General features: G+C 47.2%; 1 protein-coding gene and 1 long non-coding RNA gene across 17 annotated transcripts in view; one reads left to right on the top strand and one right to left on the bottom strand.

The window, feature by feature from the left end:
* Window positions 1–13,136: 13,136 nt before the first annotated feature.
* Window positions 13,137–17,830, bottom strand: LOC144331802 (uncharacterized). Its single transcript, XR_013399304.1, has 2 exons — window positions 17,386–17,830; window positions 13,137–14,350 (listed from the first exon to the last, which is right to left on the bottom strand). It is a non-coding gene; the product is annotated as an uncharacterized LOC144331802 (long non-coding RNA).
* The window catches only part of PISD (phosphatidylserine decarboxylase), a 44,929-nt gene continuing 37,594 nt past the window's right edge, over window positions 13,144–20,478 (top strand). For all 16 annotated transcript variants that reach the window (XM_077950009.1, XM_077949994.1, XM_077950001.1 and 13 more), the window contains exon 1: window positions 13,144–13,218. Coding sequence is in view for 4 of the 16 variants with exons in the window: in XM_077949996.1 (XP_077806122.1) it covers window positions 13,154–13,218 (65 nt within the window). In the remaining 12 variants the exon portion in view is untranslated. The remainder of the gene's footprint in view (window positions 13,219–20,478) is intronic.

The raw sequence follows: 20,478 nt of genomic DNA on the forward strand, positions 1-20,478 counted from the left end.
GACTACAGGCGCGGGCCACCACGCCCGGCTAGTTTTTTGTATTTTTAGTAGAGACGGGGTTTCACCATGTTAGCCAGGATAGTCTCGATCTCCTGACCTCGTGATCCACCCGCCTCGGCCTCCCAAAGTGCTGGGATTACAGGCTTGAGCCACCGTGCCCGGCCCAATTTTTGTATTTTTATTAGAGACGAGGTTTCACTGTGTTGCCCAGGCTGGTCTCGAACTCCTGACCTCGTGACCCACCCGCCTCAGCCTCCTAAAGTGCTGGGATTTCAGGCGTGCACCACCGTGAAACCCTATCTCTACTAAAAATACAAAAATTAGCTGGGTGTGGTGACACTCGCCTGTAGTCCCAGCTACTAGGGAGGCTGAGGCAGGAGAATCGCTTGAATCAAGGAAGCAGAGGTTGCAGTGAGCCAAGATTGCACCATTGCACTCCAGCCTGGGCGACAGAGTGAGACTCCTTCTCAAAAAACAAACAGCCGGGCGCGGTGGCTCAAGCCTGTAATCCCAGCACTTTGGGAGGCCGAGGCGGGCGGATCACAAGGTCAGGAGATCGAGACCACAGTGAAACCCCGTCTCTACTAAAAATACAAAAAATTAGCCGGGCGCGGTGGCGGGCGCCTGTAGTCCTAGCTACTCAGGAGGCTGAGGCAGGAGAATGGCGTGAACCCAGGAGGCGGAGCTTGCAGTGAGCCGAGATCGCGCCACTGCACTCCAGCCTGGGCAACAGCGTGAGACTCTGTCTCAAAAAAAAAAAAAAAAAAAAAAAAAAAAAAAAAAAACAACAACAACAACAACAAAAAGAAGTAAAGAAGTAGGAGGACACATCCTTATTTAGCAAATTGCCTCATTTCCCTGTGATGCTCCAGTGGGTACGAGGGTGAGTATAATGAAATAGATGGTACATCTGTCAACTCCAAAACTTAAAGAAACATTCTTTTAAAGAACTGGCTATCTCAAAGTGTTAATAAGATTCTTGGCAAGATTAAATCAACACTGAAATAAAAATGAGCAAGATCAAAATTATACATTTAAAGAATTTATTTTGAAAGAAAAGCTATACACATATAATATAAACTGTTTATTCTTGTATATGCAAAATCTGAATGAGAAGTACATTCTTGATGTGTGTTTGTCAGCTATTTTTGCAATATTGCTGCATAACAAATCACCCAAATTCAGTAGAGAACAATAGTGAGCATTTATTCTCATGCTCATGGATCTGCAAGTTGACTGAGGTGGGCTGATCTAGACTTGGCTCAGTCTAGTGGCTCTGCTTCAGCTGCAGGTCAACTGGGCATGGCTGTATTTTAGGTCCAGGTCTGCTTAAAAGGTCTCATCCTCCTTGCACCAACTGCTTCCCAGAGCAGGAGATCCAAGCCAAATCACACAAGCACATTTAAGGCCACTCCTCTCTTCACATCCTTATATGATCCATTGACCAAAGCAAGACACATGGCCAAGCTCCACATGAACAAGGAGAGAAAATATTCTACCCGTGGTGGAAGAATTGTAGACCTACATGTCAAATGAGAAGGATATAATACAGCAAGAGCATAGGCCGGGCGCGGTGGCTCATGCCTGTAATCCTAGCACTTTGGGAGGCCGAGGCAGGCGGATCACCAGGTCAAGAGATCAAAACCATCCTGGCTAACACGGAGAAAACCCATCTCTACTAAAAATACAAAAATTAGTGGTGGGCGCCTGTAGTCTCAGCTACTTGGGAGGCTGAGGCAGGAGAATTGCTTGAACCCAGGAGGCGGAGCTTGCAGTGAGCCAAGATCGCGCTACTGCCCTTCCAGCCTGGGCGACAGAGAGAGACTCCATCTCAAAAACAAACGAAACACAGCAAGAGCATGAAGAATTGGGATAAATGAACAATAATTCAATCTACCACAAAGTATAAAGAACATAAAATAGGAATATAAGAAGAAATATTATTCTTATAAGAATGTAAGAGGCCGGGCACGGTGGCTCATGCCTGTAATCCCAGCACTTTGGGATGCCGAGGCGGGTGGACCACCTGAGGTTGAGAGTGCGAGACCAGCCTGACCAACATGGAGAAACCCCGTCTCTACTAAAAATACAAAATTAGCCAGGCATGGTGGCGCATGCCTATAATCCCAGCTACTAGGGAGGCTGAGGCAGGAGAATCACTTGAACCTGGGAGGCGGAGGTTGCGGTGAGCCAAGATCGTGCCATTGCACTCCAGGGCTGAGCAACAGAGTGAAACTCCATCTCAAAAAAAAAAAAGTAAGAAAGAGGCTGGGTGCAGTGGCTTCTGCCTGTCATCCCAGCACTCTGGGAGGCCCAGTTGGGCAGATCACTTGAGGTCAGGAGTTGAGACCAACCTGGGCAACATGGTGAAACCCTCTCTCCACCAAAAAATACAAAAATTAGCACAGGATTTCTTGGAATTTCTTTCAGAGACTTCATGCTGCAAATCACATTGCAAGGTGGCGCACGCCTATAGTCCTTAGCTATTCAGGAGGCCGAGGCAGGAGAATGACTTGAATCTGGGAGGTGGAGATTGCAGTGAGCGGAGACAGCACTACTGCATTCCAGCCTGGGCAATGGAGTGAGTCTGTCTCAAGAAAACAAAACATAAAAAAGAATGTAAGAATGATAGAAGTAGCCAAAAAACTTCATCTACCTAAGATGTAATCTTATGAACAGCATGAGACCTAAGAAATCTGTTGCAAAGGTCGGGCCTTGTGGCTCGTGCCTGTAATCCCAGCACGTTGGGAGGCCAAGGCGGGTGGATCACCTGATGTCAGGAGTTCAAGACCAGCCTGACCAACAAGGTGGAAACCCTGTCTCTACTAAAAATACAAAAAATTAGCCTGGTATGCTGGTAGGCGCCTGTAGTCCCAGCTACTCTGGAGGCTGAGACAGGAGAATTGCTTAAACCCGGGAGGCAGAGGTTGCAGTGAGCTAAGATCACACCACTGCACTCCGGACTGGGTGACAGAGCAGGACTCCGTCTCAAAAAAAAAAAAAGAAAAAGAAAAAAGAAAAAAAGAAATCTGTTGCAAAATCTGCTTTGCAAAACAAGTTATCTTGGCTGGGTGTGGTGGCTTACACCTATAATCTCAGCACTTTGGGAGGCTGAAACAGGCAGATCACTTGAGCCTAGAAGTTGGAGACCAGCCTGGACAACATGGCAAAACCCTGTCTCTACAAAAAATGCAAACAAATTAGCCAGGTGTGGTGGTCCATGCCTGTAGTCTCAGCTACTTGGGAAACTGAGGTGAGAAGATTTCTGGAGCCCAGGAGGTCCAGGCTGCAATGAGCCATGAGTGTGCCACTGCACTCCAGCCTGGGGACAGAGCAAGACCCTGTCTCAAAACAACAACAGCAACAAAAATAATCTGTCTCTAGCAGCATCAGACACACAGAAATTAAAATCTTGCAGAATTTCTTGGAATTTCTCTTAGAGACTTCATGCTGCAAATCACTCAGATGATTAAAGCTCCAGATCACTTTCTTCTTTTTTTTTTTTTTTTTTTTCTTTTGAGATGGAGTCTTGCTCTGTTGCCCAAGCTAGAGTGCAGTGGTGCCATCTTGGCTCACTTCAACCTCCGCCTCCTGGGTTCAAGCGACTCTCCCACCTCAGCCTCCCGAGTAGCTGGGACTACACACACGAACCACCACAGCTGGCTAATTTTTGTATGTTTAGTAGAGATAAGGTTTTGCCATGTTGGCCAGTCTGGTCTCAAACTCCTGACCTCAGGTGATCTACCCACCTCGGCCTCCTATAGTATTGGGATTACAGGTATGAGCCACTGAGCCCCGCAGGGCCAAGATCACTTTCCTGCAACAAATTGTTACAAAACTTTTGTGAGCTGAATGGAGTTATATGACTTTAGCATTCCACAACCTCTCCCCCATAGCTCTGTATTCAGATACCAGCTGCAGAATTCCGTCATTCCACTTCAGTACTCACATTGTCCCAGTACTTTTTGGAAGGCACAGGAGTCATAAAAACTCAGCCTGGAAAACTATGGACACCTTAGGTGAAATGGAGCAACCTGGGAGTCAGGTTGCAGTATCCAGTCCAGCCATTTCACTTGCTGACCCTGTGACCTTCAGAAAGTCATGTGACCTCTCCTTATCTTTAAAATGAAAAACTTGAGGCCAGGCGCGGTAGCTCAGTCTCTACTAAAAATACAAAAATTAGCCAGGTGTGGTGGCGTGCGCCTGTAATCCCAGCTATTCAGGAGGCTGAGGCACAAGAATCATTGAGCCTAAGAGGTGGAGGTTTCAGTGAGCCAAAGTCACACCACTGCACTCCAGCCTGGGCAACAAAGTAAGACTCTGTCTCAAAAACAAAAACAAACAAAAACAGAAATAAATAATACAGAGAGATCCTGGTGTACCCTTTTCCCAATTTTCCCGCAATGGCAACATCTTGCAAAACTATACAATATCATAACCACAATATTGACATCCATATAGTCAAGATACAGTACATTTCTATCACCAGGATCTACAAGGATGCCTTAGTCCTTTTATAGCTGCACACATTTCCCTCCCACTCCTACCCTTTCTTTAATCTCTGGCAACCACTGATCTGTTCTCCATTTCTCAATTCTGCTTGCCATGTAACATAACACATTCACAGGTTCTGAGGATTAGAATGTGGACATCACTGAGGATGGGGGTGTAGAGTGGTATTATTTAGCCTATCACAAGGTCGCACTGCAGACATCCCTTCCTCCAGGAGCCTTCTATACAAATCACTGCCACCAACCCAAATTAATTAAGCCACGCTACTTTTTTTTTTTTTTTTTTTTTTGAGATGGAATCTTGCTCTGTCGCCCAGGCTGGAGTGCAGTGGCACAGTCTCCACTCACTGCAAGCTCCACCTCCCGGGTTCATGCCATTCTCCAACCTCAGCTTCCTGTGTAGCTGGGACTACAGGAGTCCGCCACTGCGCCTGGCTAATTTTCGTATTTTTGGTAGAGATGGGGTTTCACCGTGTTAGCCAGGATGGTCTCCATCTCCTGACCTCGTGATCTGCCCATCTCGGCCTCCCAAAGTGCTGGGATTACAGGCATGAGTCACCGCGCCCAGCCCACGCTACTTTTTTTGAGACGGAAACTCAGTCTGTCAGCAGGCTGGAGTGCAGTGGTGCAATCTTGGCTCACTGCAACCTTTGCCTCCTGAGTTCAAGCAATTCTCCTGCCTCAGCATCCCAAGTAACTGGGACTACAGGGGTGCACCACCATGCCCAGCTAATTTTTGTATTTTTAGTAAAGACGGGTTTTCACCATGTTGTCCAGGATGTTCTATATCTCTTGAGTTTGTGATCCACCCGCCTCAGCCTCCCAAAGTGCCGGGATTACAGGCGTGAGCCACTGCCCCTGGCCAAGCCACAGTACTTTTAAGTGTACTTTCTAATACCTACCATTAACCATAAACCACATGTAAAGTTAATTATGTGACAGTTTCAATGTAAAATTTTGAGAAATAGGGGGTTTTTTTGTTTGTTTTGTTTTGAGTTTTTGTTTGTTTGTTTTGAGACGGAGTTTCGCTCTTGTTGCCCAGGCTGGAGTGCAATGGCGCGATCTCGGCTCATTGCAACCTCCACCTCCCAGGTTCAAGCGATTCTTCTGCCTCAGCCTCCCAGGTAGTTGGAATTACAGGTGTGTGCCATCACGCCCAGCTAATTTTTGTATTTTTAGTAGAAACATGGTTTCACCATGTTGGTCAGGCTGGTCTCGAGCTCCTGACCTTGTGATCTGCCCGCCTGGGCCTCCCAAAGTGCTGGGATTACAGGCGTGAGCCACCATACCCCGCCGTTGTTTTGTTTTGTTTGTTTGTTTGAAACAGGGTCTTACTTCTTCACCTAAGCTGAAGTGCAGTGGCACCATCTCATCTCACTGCAACCTCTGCTTCACAGACTCAAGTGATTCTCTAGCCTCAGCCTCCCAAGTAGCTGGGACTACAGGTGTGAGCCACTAATTCCCAACTAATTTTTGTAGTGTGTAGAGATGAGGTTTTGCCACTTTGCCCAGGCTGGTCTTGAACTCCTGGGCTCAAAGCAATCTGCCTGCATAGGCCTGCCAAAGTGCTAGGACTACAGGTGTGAACCGCCTCACCTGGCTGAGAATTTGTTTTTGTTTTTGTTTTTGAGGTGGAGTCTCGCTCTGTCGCCTGGGCTAAAGTGCAGTGGTGCAATCTCAGCTCACTGCAACCTCCACCTACTGAGTTCAAGTGATTCTCCTGCCTCAGCCTCCACATAGCTGGGATTACAGGTACATGCCACCACTCCTGGCTATTTTTTGTATTTTTAGTAGAGACAGGTTTTCACCATGTTGGCCAGGCTGGTCTTAAACTCTTGACCTCAAGTGATCCACCCATCTTGGCCTCCCAAAGTGCTGGGATTACAGGAGTGAGCCACTGCACCCAGCCAGCTTTTTTGTTTTTGTTTTTGTTTTGAGACAGGGTCTTGCTCTGCTGCTCAGACTAGAGTGCTAGTGGTATGATCGTAGCTCACTGCAGCCTCAAATTCCTGGGCTCAAGTGATCTTCCTGCCTCAGCCTCTCCATGTAGCTAGGACTCCATGTGCGTGCCACCACGCATAGCAATAATTGGCTTTTTTATAACAACACAGTACCTTACAGTTTTCTATAACAATTATCCCGATGTAGCAAACATCATGCAATAGAACAAACGAGATTTTCTTGTTGGGGGACGGGGTGTGGAGCTTGAATTCTAAAAATGCAGATTTCAAAGAAGCACTCCTCCCTGATGTCTGTAGTCACCAGAATATAAGCTTCCTAAAGGCATGGATGCCCACACTCATACCTAGAGCAGACTCCCATAAATACACACTTATTAAATCATTGAATAAATAAATGAATGGATGGATTAAGCAAATGCTTCTGACTAGAGGTGTCAGGGCATGGGCAAGGTTGAGAGGCAGCAGCCCTAAAATTAAAAAGTGATGATGACAAATCTAGCAGCTTCCACTTATCAAGCACTTCCTGTGTGCTGCACACGAATAATGGTGCAAACCCTCATTATAATGCTATCAACTGGGTGTATCACCCAGGCTGGAGGGCAGTGGCATGATCATGGTTCACTGCAGCCTCGACTTCCTGAGCTCAGGTGATCCTCCCACCTCAGCCTCCCAAGTAACTAGGGACTATAGGTATGCACCACCATGCTGGACTAATTTTTCATTTGTTGTAGAAATGGGCTTTCACCATTTTCTCAAACTCCTGGGCTCAAGTGATCCTCCTAAAGTGCTGGGATTACTAGCTTGAGACAGAACAAGGTAAACTGGTTTCCACAGTGGCTGCACCATTTTACATTCTCATCAGCAATATACAAGGATTCCAATTTTTTCCACATGCTCTCCAATGCTTGTCATCTTCCTTTATTTTTTTTGGAGATGGAGTCTTGCTCTGTTTCCCAGGCTAGAGTGCAGTGGTACCATCTCGGCTTACTGCAACCTCCACCTTCTGGCTTCAAGCGATTCTCCTGCTTCAGCCACCTGAGTAACTGGTATTACAGGTACCCGCCACTATGCCTGGCTAATTTTTTTTTTTTGAGATGAAGTCTCACTCTGTCACCCGGGCTGGAGTGCAGTGATATGATCTTGGCTCACTACAACCTCCGCCTCCCACGTTCAAGTGATTCTTTGGCCTCAGCCTCCCAAGTAGCTGGGAGTACAGGAGTGCACCACCACACCCAGCTAATTTTTGTATTTTTAGTAGAGACAGGGTTTCACCATATTGGCCAGGCTGGTCTTGAACTCCTGACCTCGTGATCCGCCCGCCTCGGCCTCTCAAAATACTGGGATTACAGGTATGAGCCACCAAGCCCAGCCCAACCGGTTAATTTTTGTATTTTTAGTAGAGACAGGGTTTCACCATGTTGGCCAGGCTTCTCTTGAACTCCTTACCTCAGGTGATCCACCTGCCTTGACCCTCCAAAGTGTTAGGATTACAGGCGTGAGCCACTGTGCCCAGACTAAAATCAACCATTTTAAAGCGGACAATTCAGTGACATTTAGTACATTCACAATGTGGTGTAATATTCATCTCTGTCTAGTTCAGGACAAATTTTATCATCTCAAAATAAAACCCTGTTGTGCCTATCAAGCAGTTACCAATGTTTCCCAGTTTTAACAGATTAAGAAATGGACTAAGACAATATGAAAAGTGCTGGCTGGGAGCCATGGCTCACACTTGTAATCCCAACTTGTTGGGAGGTCGAGGTGGGAGGATTACTTGAGCCTAAGAGTTGGAGACCAGCCTGGGTAACATAGTGAGGCCCTCATCTCTACAAAAAATACAAAAATAAGCTGAGTGTGGTGGTGTGCACCTGTAGTCCCAGCTACTCGGGAGGCTGAGGTGGGAGGATTGCTTGAGCCAGGGAGGTCCAGGTTGCAGTGAGCCATGATTGTGCCACTGCACTGTAGCTTGGGTGTCAGAGCAATACCCTGTCTCAAAAGAAGAAAGAAAGAAAGAAAGAAAGAGAGAAAGAGAGAGAAGGAAAGAGAAAGAAAGAGAGAAAGAGAAAGAAAGAAGGAAAAGGAAGGAAAGGAAGAAAAGGAAGGAAAGAGAGAAAGAAAAAAGTGCTAAGGGCCCACAACAAAATTTTTAATTTTAAAATTAATTTTAATTTTAAATTTAAAATTTAAAAATGAGGCCGGGCGCGGTGGCTCAAGCCTGTAATCCCAGCACTTTGGGAGGCCGAGACGGGCGGATCACGAGGCCAGGAGATCGAGAGACGATCCCGGCTAACACGGTGAAACCCCGTCTCTACTAAAAAATACAAAAAAACTAGCCGGGCGAGGTGGCGGGCGCCTGTAGTCCCAGCTACTCGGGAGGCTGAGGCAGGAGAACGGCGTAAACCCGGGAGGCGGAGCTTGCAGTGAGCTGAGATCCGGCCACTGCACTCCAGCCTGGGTGACAGAGCAAGACTCCGTCTCAAAAAAAAAAAAAAAAAAATTTAAAAATGAGGCTGGGTGCGGTGGCTCATGCCTGTAATCCCAACACTTCCAGAGGCCGAGGCGGGAGGATCGTTTGAGCCCCAGAATTTGGGATGAGTCTGGCCAACATGGTGAAACCCCGTTTCTCTAAACAAAAATACAAAATTTAGCCAGGCATGGTGGCAAGCGCTTGTAATCGAAGGCGCTCAAGAGGCTGAGGCAAGAGAATCGCTTGAACCCGGAAGGCGGAGATTGCAGTGGGCCGATATCGCGGGCCACTGCACTCTAGCCTAGGCCACAGAGTAAAACTCTGTCTCAAAGGGAAAAAAAGAAAAGAATATAATAATTATGAATTCAGGTTGGATTTATAAATATAAATGTGTTAATATAAAGACAATAGTCTTTATACCAACACAGTTGTAAAATATAATTTTTAATTTTTAATGGAGAAAGGGGTCAGTCCACTGAGGCAAAAGTGCTTAGGGCTCACGAAAGCCTGGAAGCTCCGCCACCACCATCCACACTGCAAAAATCCTTTGAAAACAAAGTTGAGGCAAGCTGGTTCTTAAATTCTAGGCTAATTCTGCCCCCTAGCGGCTACAGAGAAATCTCAGAAATTAATGCCCCCTAGTTGTTGAGTAATTCGCACCTACCAGGTGCCTTGAACTTAGTTAGGCTGCATTTTTTTATCCTTGCAATTCCATGAGGTAAGTGATATCCACATGTATAGATAAGCTGCCGAAGATCCGAGTGCTTAAGTTGGTGGGTCTTACGGAAGTGAATGCTGTTTCTTACTGAAGGAGGCACAGAGAGTGCAAACCTTTGTGGGCAGGAAGCCTGCTCTAAAGTTTGAGACTGTCAGGCCCGGCGCGGTGGCTCACGCCTGTAATCCTGGCACTTTGGGAGGCCGACGCGGGCAGACCACTTGAGGTCAGCAGTTCGAGACCAGTCTGGCTAACATGATGAAAACCCGTTTCTACTAAAAATTCAAAAATTAGCTGGGTGTGTGGCACGCCTAAAATTCAAAAATTAGCTGGGTGTGTGGCACGCCTGTAGTCCCTGCTACTCAGAAGCCTGAGGCAGGAGAATCGCTTGAACCCGGGATGCAGAGGCTGCAGTGACCCGAGATTGCATCACTGCACTCCAACCTGGGCAACGGAGTGAGGATTCATCTTAAAAAATAAAGCTGGAGACTTTTATTCTAAAAGCATTTCAGTGAGCCATCCATTTATTTATTTCCCTATAAGCTTGGAAATATAGGTTCTTCCCTATCTATCTACATGACGGTAATGAGCACATATCCTGATCAGATAATACATGATTTGCAAACATTTTCTCTCATTCTGTGGGTTGTGTTTCCTCTCTCTCTCTCTCTCTCTCTCTCTCTCTCTCTCTCTCTCTCTCTCTCTCCCTCCCTCTTTCTTCAAGACAGAGTTTCTGGCCGGGCTCAGTGGCTCATGCCTGTAATCCCAGCACTTTGGGAGGCCGAGGCGGGCGGATCACGAGGTCAGAAGATCAAGACCATCCTGGCTAACAGGGTGAAACCCAGTATTTACTAAAAATACAAAAAGTTAGCCGGGCGTCGTGGTGGGCGCCTAGAGTCCCAGTTACTGGGGAGGCGGAGCTTGCAGTGAGCCGAGATGGCGCCACTGCACTCCAGCCTGGGTGACACAGACTGTCTCAAAAAAAAAAAAAAAAAAAAAAAGACAAGAGTTTCACTCTTGTTGCCCAGGCTGGAATGCAATGGTACAATCTCGGCTTACTACAACCTCCGCCTCCCATGTTCAAGCGATTCTCCTGCCTCAGCCTCCTGACTAGATGGGATTACAGGCTTGCACCACCGCACCCGGCTAATTTTTGTATTTTTAGTAGAGACAGGGTTTCACCACGTTGGCCAGGCTGGTCTCCAACTCCCAACCTCAGGTGATCTGCCTGCCTTGGCCTCCCAAAGTGCTGGGGTTACAGGCGTAAGCCACGGCACCTGGTGTCTTTTCACTCTCTTGATAGTGTTCTTTGATGCACAAAAGTTTTAATTTTGACGTTTATCTTTGTTTTTGTTGTTATTGCCTGTGCTTTTAATGTCATATACAGGAAATCATTGCCAAATCCAACGTCATGAAGATTTCCCCTATATTTTCTTCTAAGAGTGTTATAGTTTTAGCTCTTCAGTTTACGTCTCTGATCCATTTTGAATGAATTTTTGTATGTGGTGTTAGACTCCACTTTACTTTTTGCATGTGGATATTCAGTTTTCCCAATGCACTTCATTTTGAAATAATTTCCCTGCATTCCCTGCTGGTTTACTACTCTCAATTAGATAGTAAAACCAATTAAACCAATTTTTTTTTTTTTTTGAGATGGAGTCTCACTCTGTCTCCCAGGCTGGAGTGCGATGGCACGATCTCAGCTTACTGCAACCTCCGCCTCCCAGGTTCAAGCAATTCTCGTGCCTCAGCCTCTGGAGTAGCTGGGATTACAGGCAGGCGGCACCACGCCCGGCTAATTTTTGTATTTTTAGTAGAGATGGGGTTTCACCATGTTGGCCAGGCTGGTCTTGAACTCCTGACCTCAGGTGATCTGCCTGCCTTGGCCTCCCAAAGTGCTGGGATTACAGGGTGAGCCACCGTGCCCAGCCTCTTAAAAAAAAAAAAAAAAGAGATGGGGTCTCACTATGTTGTCCAGGCTGGTCTCAAACTCTTGGCTCAAGCTATTCTCCCACCTCAGCCTCCCGATGAGTGGGGAATACAGGCATGAGCCACTGTGCCCCGCCAAAACCAATTCTATACAATTTTTTTTTTTCTTTTCGGACTTTGAAAACCATAATAAAGGGAGGTATCTTCCCCCAAATACCAAACCTGGTGCCTTCTAAGCTCTCTGTAGGAGCTGAGTATGCCCTAGTTGAACTTAAGCCAACTACACAGAAATAACTGCAGGCACCAGGGAGCATATTCCTCCTCCTGTCAAATGCCTGGTGAAGGCAACTGTGATTATCAGCTTAGCAGAGGAAAAAGTAGCGCTGTATTCCTGCAGTTGTTGGACCCAAATTCTGCCAGATTCTAGGCAAAGGGCTTAAAAGGCAGAATGTTTAGGCCCGGCGCGTTGGCTCACTCTTGCAATCCCAGCATTTTGGGAGGCCGAGGCAGGAGGATCACGAGGTCAGGAGATTGAGACCATCCTTGCTAATACAGTGAAACCCCGTTTCTACGAAAAATTAAAAAAAAAAAAATTAGCCAGGTGTGGTGACGGGCGCCTGTAGTCCCAGCTACTCGGGAGGGTGAGGCAGGAGAATGGCGTGAACCTGGGGGGCGGAGCTTGCAGTGAGCTGAGATTGCACCACTGCACTCCAGCCTGGGCGACAGAGCAAGACTCCGTCTCAGGAAAAAAAAAAAAAAAAAAAAATAGGAAGAATGTTTAGGACATGGTTTTTGGAGTCAGAGACGTATGTTCCAATTCTGGCTTCACTATTTTATAGTCTTTGAGCATGTGCCCTTTATGTACCCTTGAAGATGTCGCTTAACCTTTCTGAGCCTCAGGTACCTCATCTTTAAAATGGGGATAATGTTTCGGTCCTAGCCACGAGTCTCTGGTCAGTGCTCAGTAAAAAGTAGCAGACACGATTGAAAACTCGTTTTCCTCTTACAATTGAAGATAGGAACCTTTTTAAGAGCAAGCACCAGGCACCGAATTTAACGACTGGTTGCATTTCTGGGTGATCCAAGACCGTTTGTCCCCGGTCTCCCTGGCAGCACAGCGGTAGGAGTTAAGAATGATGTTACACCATGCATGCAAAGTGCTCACAACACACTCTGGCACTCAGAAAACGAGAGCTGAGTCATGGATGCCCAGTTTCCCCATCTGTAAAATGAGCAAGTTCGATCACTTGAAACGACATTCTTGGACCTTGGATGACTCAGATTTTCCAGGTACATACGGAAAAGCACGCCAGAGGGAAGGAGGAGGAGTGGCAGTGCTGCGACCAAGCCCAGGTTTAGCGAAACCGACAGCTCCACCACCCGCACTAGTTACCCCAGCTCCGGAGATGCCAAGCGGATGGGGTGGGTAGTAGACACAGGGCGGAGCTTAGTCGGCTCCGCCCCCAGCCCGCGCTTTTCTCATTGGCCCAGTGAACTCGAGACTCGTGACGCCTTAGGCGTGCGCCCAGCGTGTGAAGGGGGCTTGGCTCGCTGAGCGGGAGGAGAGAAGATGGCGACATCCGTGGTGCACCGGTTTCTGCGATTACTGCACGGGGTCGCGCCGTGGCGGAGCAGGTATAGCAGCGCGGAGAGACTGCCTTGGGGCGTGGGGCAATCTGGACCAAGCTGGGGTCTGGAGAGAGATGTTTCTCTGTCGCGGGCTCGCTCTGAGGCGAGCTTGGGTGGAGACGGAGCTACCTTCACCTCGAGCTTAGAAGCAGGTGCGACTGCTCCTGTCTAGGGCGGTCCGGATTTAGTTAAGGTGTGGCCTAGAAAGTCTCGCTTTGCCCTTTCCAGCTAGGTGGAAGTTCACGAGGGACAAAACCAGATGAAATAGGCTTCCTGCCCGTCACTCGACTCGAGGCAGGGCTTTCAGATGTTCAGATGCCATTTTCTCATGTGTTCGTTTTTGTAGAAGGAGGGATGTCTTGTGGGAAGGGCACTAGATTGAGTGTCAGGCTACTTTCATTTCTGGATCTTAGTCTTTGAAGCTCGAGGGTTGGATTAAGTAATCTCAAAACAGTCTGTTATGGGGCTAGAGTCTTGGTTACCCTTGTGACCCCCAGCTGTTAGGTTCTTAGAAATTGAAGAGACTTGAGGGGGTCTTCTTAGTCCAGCTGTCTCTCTTTGGAGTTAATGAGATTGGGGCTCCGAGAGAGGGAGGGATTTGCTCGAGTTCACCTAGCCAGTTTGTAGCAGAGCCAGGAATCAAGGTACCTCTCTCTCACGCGACGATCTTTCTCTCAGGCTGCCCACTGTGGGGACAGTTGTTATACAGAAAATAGAGCATTTGGACTGTCAGAAAATGGGTTAAAATGTTGGTATCTGTGACTCAGAGTCGGCTGCCTGGTGTCATTTCAAAGAGCTAAGATTTGAGAGATGCGTCATACTTGTGTGTTTCCTACAGGGTTCATTTTGTCAGCGTTGATCAGAGGATAACTTATTGTAGTTTTGGGAGGAGAAGGACACCGGATTTGGACTGAGGGGGGAACAGTAACCGTCATTGGTCTTGTTATGAAAGTGTGACATTTTCATCATTAACTGTACAGAAATGATTATCTCTTAGGAGAGGGCTCTGCATTATGGTGGTAACTGTTAGAATTTGGGCAGAAGGCTTTGTTTTCAATGTTATTAGCAGGCGCGCTGTTTATGAGTCAACCCTGAATTCATTTAAAGTGTGTCATAGGCCAGGTGCGGTGGCTCACGCCTGTGATCCCAGCACTTTGGGAGGCCAGGGTGGGTGGAGCACTTGAGGTAGGAGTTCGAGACCAGCCTGGCCAACGTGGTGAAACCCCGTCTCTACTAAAAAAATACAACAATCAGCTGGGCGTGGTGGCAGGCACCTGTAATCCCAGCTACTTGGGAGGCTGAGGCAGGAGAATTGCTTGAACCTGGGAGGCAGAGGTTGCAATGAGCCAAGATTGCGCCACCCCACTCCTGCCTGGGCGGCACAGTGAGACTTTGTCTCAAAAAAATTAAAAATAAAGTGTGTCATGAATTGGAAGGACTAAAATATGACATCTTAAAAAAGTTTTTGTTGTTGTTTATTTGTTTTGGGAATCAGAGCCTCACTCTGTTGCCCAAGAGGAAGTGCAGTGGTGTGATGATGGCTCACTGCAGCCTCCACCTCCTCAGCTCAAGCAGTTCTCCCACCTCAGCCTCCTGAGTAGCTAGGACCACAGGTGCACGCCACCACGCCCAGCTGTTTTTTTTTTGTTTTTTTTGAGGGGGGTAGACACAGGGTTTTACCATGTTGCCCAGGCTGGTCTCGAACTCCTGGGCTCAAGTGATCTATCCACTTTTTTTTTTTTTTTTGAGATGGAGTCTCGCTGTCGCCCAGGCTGGAGTGCAGTGGTGTGATCTCGGCTCACCTCAACCTCTGCCTCCTAGGTTCAAGCGATTCTCCTGCCTCAACCTGCCAAGTAGCTGGGACTACAGCCGCGCACCACCATGCCCAGCTAAGTTTTGTATTTTTAGTGGAGATGGGGTTTCACCATGTTTCCCAGGGTGGTCTCCATCTCCTGACCTCGTGATCTGCCTGCCTCGGCCTCCCAAAGTGCTGGGTTTACAGGCGTGAGCCACCGCACCCAGCCATCCACCCACTTTCACCTACGAAAGTGCTGGCATTACAGAGGTGAGCTATCGCACCCCATCTACAATAATTTTTTTAAATGATGAGAGGAAGCTGTACCTCAGTCACCATCATTTTAAAAAGGGGGAGAAAAAAGCTATATATACACATATATATACACACATATATACGTATATATATACACACACGTATATATACGCACACATATATATACACACATATATATATATTTTTTTCCGTGAGGTGGAGTCTCGCACTGTTGCCCAGGCTGAAGTGCAGTGGTGCGATCTTGGCTCACTGCAAGCTCCGCCTCCCGGGTGCACGCCATTCTCCTGCCTCAGCCTCCCGAGTAGCTGGGACTACAGGCGCCCGCCACCACGCCCAGCTAATTTTTTGTATTTTTAGTAGAGACGGGGTTTCACCATTTTAGCCAGGATGGTCTCGATCTCCTGACCTTGTGATTCATCTGCCTCGGCCTCCCAAAGAGCTGGGATTACAGGCATGAGCCACCGTGCCCGGCCAAAAAAGCTGTATTTTAGTACCAGTGTAGATAGATAAGATTAGACTTAGATGCAGAGGGTGAGAGGGATGAAGATTTGGGTACAATAAGAAGTCTTAATTTTCAAAGGTATTCTGTATCAAGATAGAAATGATATTGATACACAAACCAAAAAGATAACATTTCCGTAGGTTTTTAGTAAACCAGTGTCTATTTGTGAGACATGTAAATGAAAACCTTATATTTCAGGTAAGTTTTTCAATAACTGGGTGATGTGTGACAGGTGATAGATAACATCTTGGGTGATAATTTAGGGCCATGTTTCCCAAACTCATTTGATAAAAGAATGGGCTGAATGGGCTGGGATGCTTGTTAGAAATAGAGATTCCTGGCCAGGCACGGTGGCTCACGCCTGTCATCCCAGCACTTTGGGAGGCTGAGGCGGGCGGGTCATGAGGTCAGCAGATCGAGACTATCCTGGCTAACATGGTGAAACCCCATCTCTACTAAAAATATAAAAAATTAGCCGGGCATTTTGGCGGGCGCCTGTAGTCCCAGCTACTTGGGAAGTAGAGCTTGCAGTGAGCCGAGATCGCGCCACTGCACTCCAGCCTGGGCGACAGAGCGAGACTCCGTCTCAAAAAAAAAAAAAAAAAAAGGAAAAAGAAATAGAGATTCCTTGGAAGTCTCTCTGAGCCTGCTGTGACTTGGGAGGCTAGCTGATTTAAAAAAATAAAAATAAAAGCCGGGCGCGGTGGCGCATGCCTGTAATCCCGGCACTTTGGGAGGCCAAGGTGGGTGGATCACGAGGTCAGGAGATAGAGACCAGCCTGGCCAACATGGTGAAACCCCGTCTCTACTGAAAATGCAAAAATTAGCTGGGTGTGGTGGCTTGTGTCTGTAGTCCCAACTACTCAGGAGGCTGAGGCAGGAGAATCTCTTGAACCTGGGAGACGGAAGTTGCAGTGAGCCGAGATTGCGCCACTGGACTCCAGCCTGGGCGACAGAGCGAGACTCTGTCTCAAAAAAAAAAAAAAAAGAAAGAAAGATTCCAGACATGCCCCCATCCTGCTGCCAATTTCAGATTCAGTAGATACAAGTTGGGGCCCTGGCAACTGTAGTTTTTACAGGTGATTCTTAGGTTCAGGCAAATATGGACAATAGTACCTAGGAAGTAGTTTTTCGTGCATGACTTCCGTTCAGAAATATTTATGACATCCTTACCACTGCAAGCCACAGTGTCAAGGGACCATGGAGAAGGGAGAAAAAAGAAGGGGAGGAGGAGAGAATGAAGAATTTAAAAACATTTGAAATAGGCCTTGTCTTCAAGGAACTTTATTATATACTTGTAATACAAGGTGGAATATGGGATAATGCCTTCAAGAGGTCTGTCAGTTCTGTTTTAGGAGAACTTTCACAGCTTTAGAAAACAAGGGAGACATAAGGACTATAGGCAAAATGTTACTACTAGCAGTGATGTTAAAAATGTCTTAGGCCTGGGCGTGGTGTCTCACGCCTGTAATCTCAGCACTTTGGGAGGCTAAGGCAGGTGGATTGCAGGAGCTCAGGAGTTCAAGACCAGCCTGGGCAACATGCCAAAACCCTATCTGTACAAAAAATACAAAAATTAGCTGGTCATGGTGGTGCATACCTGTAGTCCCAGCTACTTGGGAGGCTGAGGTAGGAGGACTGCTTCAGCCCAGGGGGTTGAGGCTGCTGTGAACCAAGATCATGCCAGTGCACTCCAGCCTGGGCAACAGAGTGAGACCCTGTCTTAAAAAAATAAAAAGAAAAAGAAAAAAGTAGTGCAATTGGCCAGGTGTGGTGACTTATGTCTGTAATCTTAACACTTTGGGAGGCTGAGGCGGGAGAATTGCTTGAGCCCAAGAGTTCAAGACCAACGTGAGTAACATAGTGAGACCTCCTCTCTACAAAAAGTAGCTGGGTGCATGTCTGTGGTCCCAGCTACTTGGGAAGCTACGGTGGGAGGTTCACTTGTGCCCAGGAGGTTGAGGCAGCAGTGAGCTGTGATTTCACCACTGCATTCCAGCCTGGGTGACAGAGTGAGACCCTGTCTCAAAAAAAAAAAAAAAAACTTATAACCAGGACACTATGGAGACAGATTAGTGAGAGTGAATGCTGGTCATAGATGATTGATATGGCCATCCCAGTGTATGTCAGCTGAATATCAACTCTTAATAGTAATAACAATGTAATTAGGTGCTAGGCCCTGGGCTCAGGTTTTGCATGATTGTCTTCTAATGAGGTGAGTTTTGTTTTTGCAGGTGGAGAAACTGAGGCTTAAGGTTAGTTAAGAAATTTCCTAAGGTCACACAGCTGCTAAGAAGTGGTAGCGCTGAGATTTGAGTTGCACAGGCAGACTGTAGTGCTTAATTGTGGGCTTTAATTCCCTGCTTGCGGGATGTGATGCAGAATGCATGTAGAAGAGACATCTGCTTTAACCCATCCATTCGTCTTTCTGGGCATACTCTCACTGTTGAGATTGAAGGCCAGTGAGAACACAGATAAACCCCTGTGTTCATCGAGGTATACCTACAGTAAACAAATAACTGAATACATACAGAATCCATTCATTTTGGGTAATGAGAAATGCTATGAAGAAAAAGCAAGATAATTAAGAAGCTAGTGTTCAACAGAAAGACAGACTTTGCATGTTCTCACTTATTTGTGGGAGCTGTAAATTAAAACAGTTGAACTCATGGAGATAGTAGAAGGATAGTTACCAGAAGTTGGAAAGGGTAGTGGGGGGGTGGGGGGATGGGAGGAAATGGGGATGGTTAATGGGTATCAAAAAAATAAAATGGGCCAGGCGCAGTAGCTTACGCCTGTAATCCCAGCACTTTGGAGGCTCAGGCGGGTGGATCACCTGAGGTTAGGAGTTCAAGACTAGCTTGGCCAACAAACCCTGTCACTACTGAAAATACAAAAAATTAGCCAGGCATGGTGGTGTGCTCCTGTAATCCCAGCTACTCAGGAGGCTGAGGTAGGAGAATTGCTTGAACCCGGGAGTCAGAGGTTGCAGTGAGCTGAGATTGCGCCATTGCACTCCAGCCTGGGCAACAGAGCAAGACTCCATCTCAAAAAAATAAAATAAAATGAGTAAGACCTAGTATTTGCTAGCACAACAGGGTTGTGATCAAGATCAGCCTGGCCAAGAGGGTGAAACCCCGTCTCTACTAAAAATACAAAAAATTAGCCAGGCATGGTGGTGGGCGCCTGTAATCCCAGCTACTCGGGAGGCTGAGGCAGAGAAATGCTTGAACCTGGGAGGCAGAGGTTGCACTGAGCCGAGATCACTGCACTCCAGCCTGGGCGACAGAGCAAAACGCCGTCTCAAAAAACAAAACAAAACACTAAAAGAGTGTAACTGGATTATTTGTAACACAGAGCTTGAAAGCTTGAGGGGATAGATATCCCATTTACCTAGTGTGATTATTCCACATTGCATGCCTGTATCAAACTAGCTCATGTAACACGTAAATATATATACCTACTACATACCCAGAAAAATTAAAAAAAAAAAAATTCAGAAGTTAGTGCTCAAGAGGGCCAAGTCTTGGGCATACAGTGCTCAGGAAAAACTGCACTGAGGAGTAACATTTGAGCAGAGAACTAAATGATGAGAGAGTGAGCCACATAGGAGAGGGGTGTACCCAGCAGAGCAAACAGCAAATGGAGGAGTGTGGAAAGGGGCACACATGTGGTGTGGACAAGGAGCGGCAAGAGGAGTGAGTGAGGAGGAAGAGAGGGAAAGTAGCTAGAGATCTGAGAGGTTGAAAAGATGTGGGATTTTGTCTTTCTGTTTTATTTATTTTTTTTCGAGACAGAGTCTTGCTCTGTCACCCAAGCTGGAGTGCAGTGCGCAATCTCGGCTCACTGCAACCTCCGTCTCCCAGGTTCAAGCAATTCTCCTGCCTCAGCCTCCTGAGTAACTAGGATTATAGGCGCCGACCACCACACCTGGCTAATTTTTGTATTTTTAGTAGAGATGGAGTTTCACCATGCTGGCCAGGCTGGTCTCGGACTCCTGACCTTGTGATCCACCCACCTTGGCCTCCCAAAGTGCTGGGAGTTCTCACAGGCATCAGCCACCATGCCCGGCCTTTATTTTTTGCTTTTTTCAGACAAAGTCTCTCTCTGTCATGCCAAGGCTGGAGTTCAGTGGTGTGATCTTGGCTCATTGCAACTTCCACATCACGGGTTCAAGCAGTTCTCTTGCCTCAGTCTCCCAAGTAGCTGGGATTACAGGCCACCACCATCACACCCGTCTAATTTTTTGTATTTTTAGTAGAGATGGGGTTTCACCATATTGGCAGGCTAATTTTTTTGTATTTTTAGTAGAGACGGGGTTTCACTTATTGCCCAGGCTGGTCTCAAACTCCCGACCTCAGGTGATCCACCTGCCTCAGCCTCCCAAAGTGCTGAGATTACAGGCGTGAGCCACCAATCCTGGCCAGTGGTAAAGTTTTCATGCCTTGCCAGTGGATTGAATTTGGATGATGAGAAAGAAAGGACTGAAAAATGAGTCCTGGGCTGGGTGCGGTGGCTCATGCCTGTAATCCCAGCACTTTGGGAGGCCGAGACGGGCGAATCATGAGTCAGGAGATCGAGACCATCCTGGCTAACACGGTGAAACCCCGTCTCTACTAAAAAATACAGAAAACTGGCCGGGCGAAGTGACAGGCGCCTGTAGTCCCAGCTACTCGGGAGACTGAGGCAGGAG

Source organism: Macaca mulatta, chromosome 10 (genome assembly GCF_049350105.2).
Source record: "Macaca mulatta isolate MMU2019108-1 chromosome 10, T2T-MMU8v2.0, whole genome shotgun sequence".
Lineage (NCBI taxonomy): Eukaryota > Metazoa > Chordata > Mammalia > Primates > Cercopithecidae > Macaca > Macaca mulatta.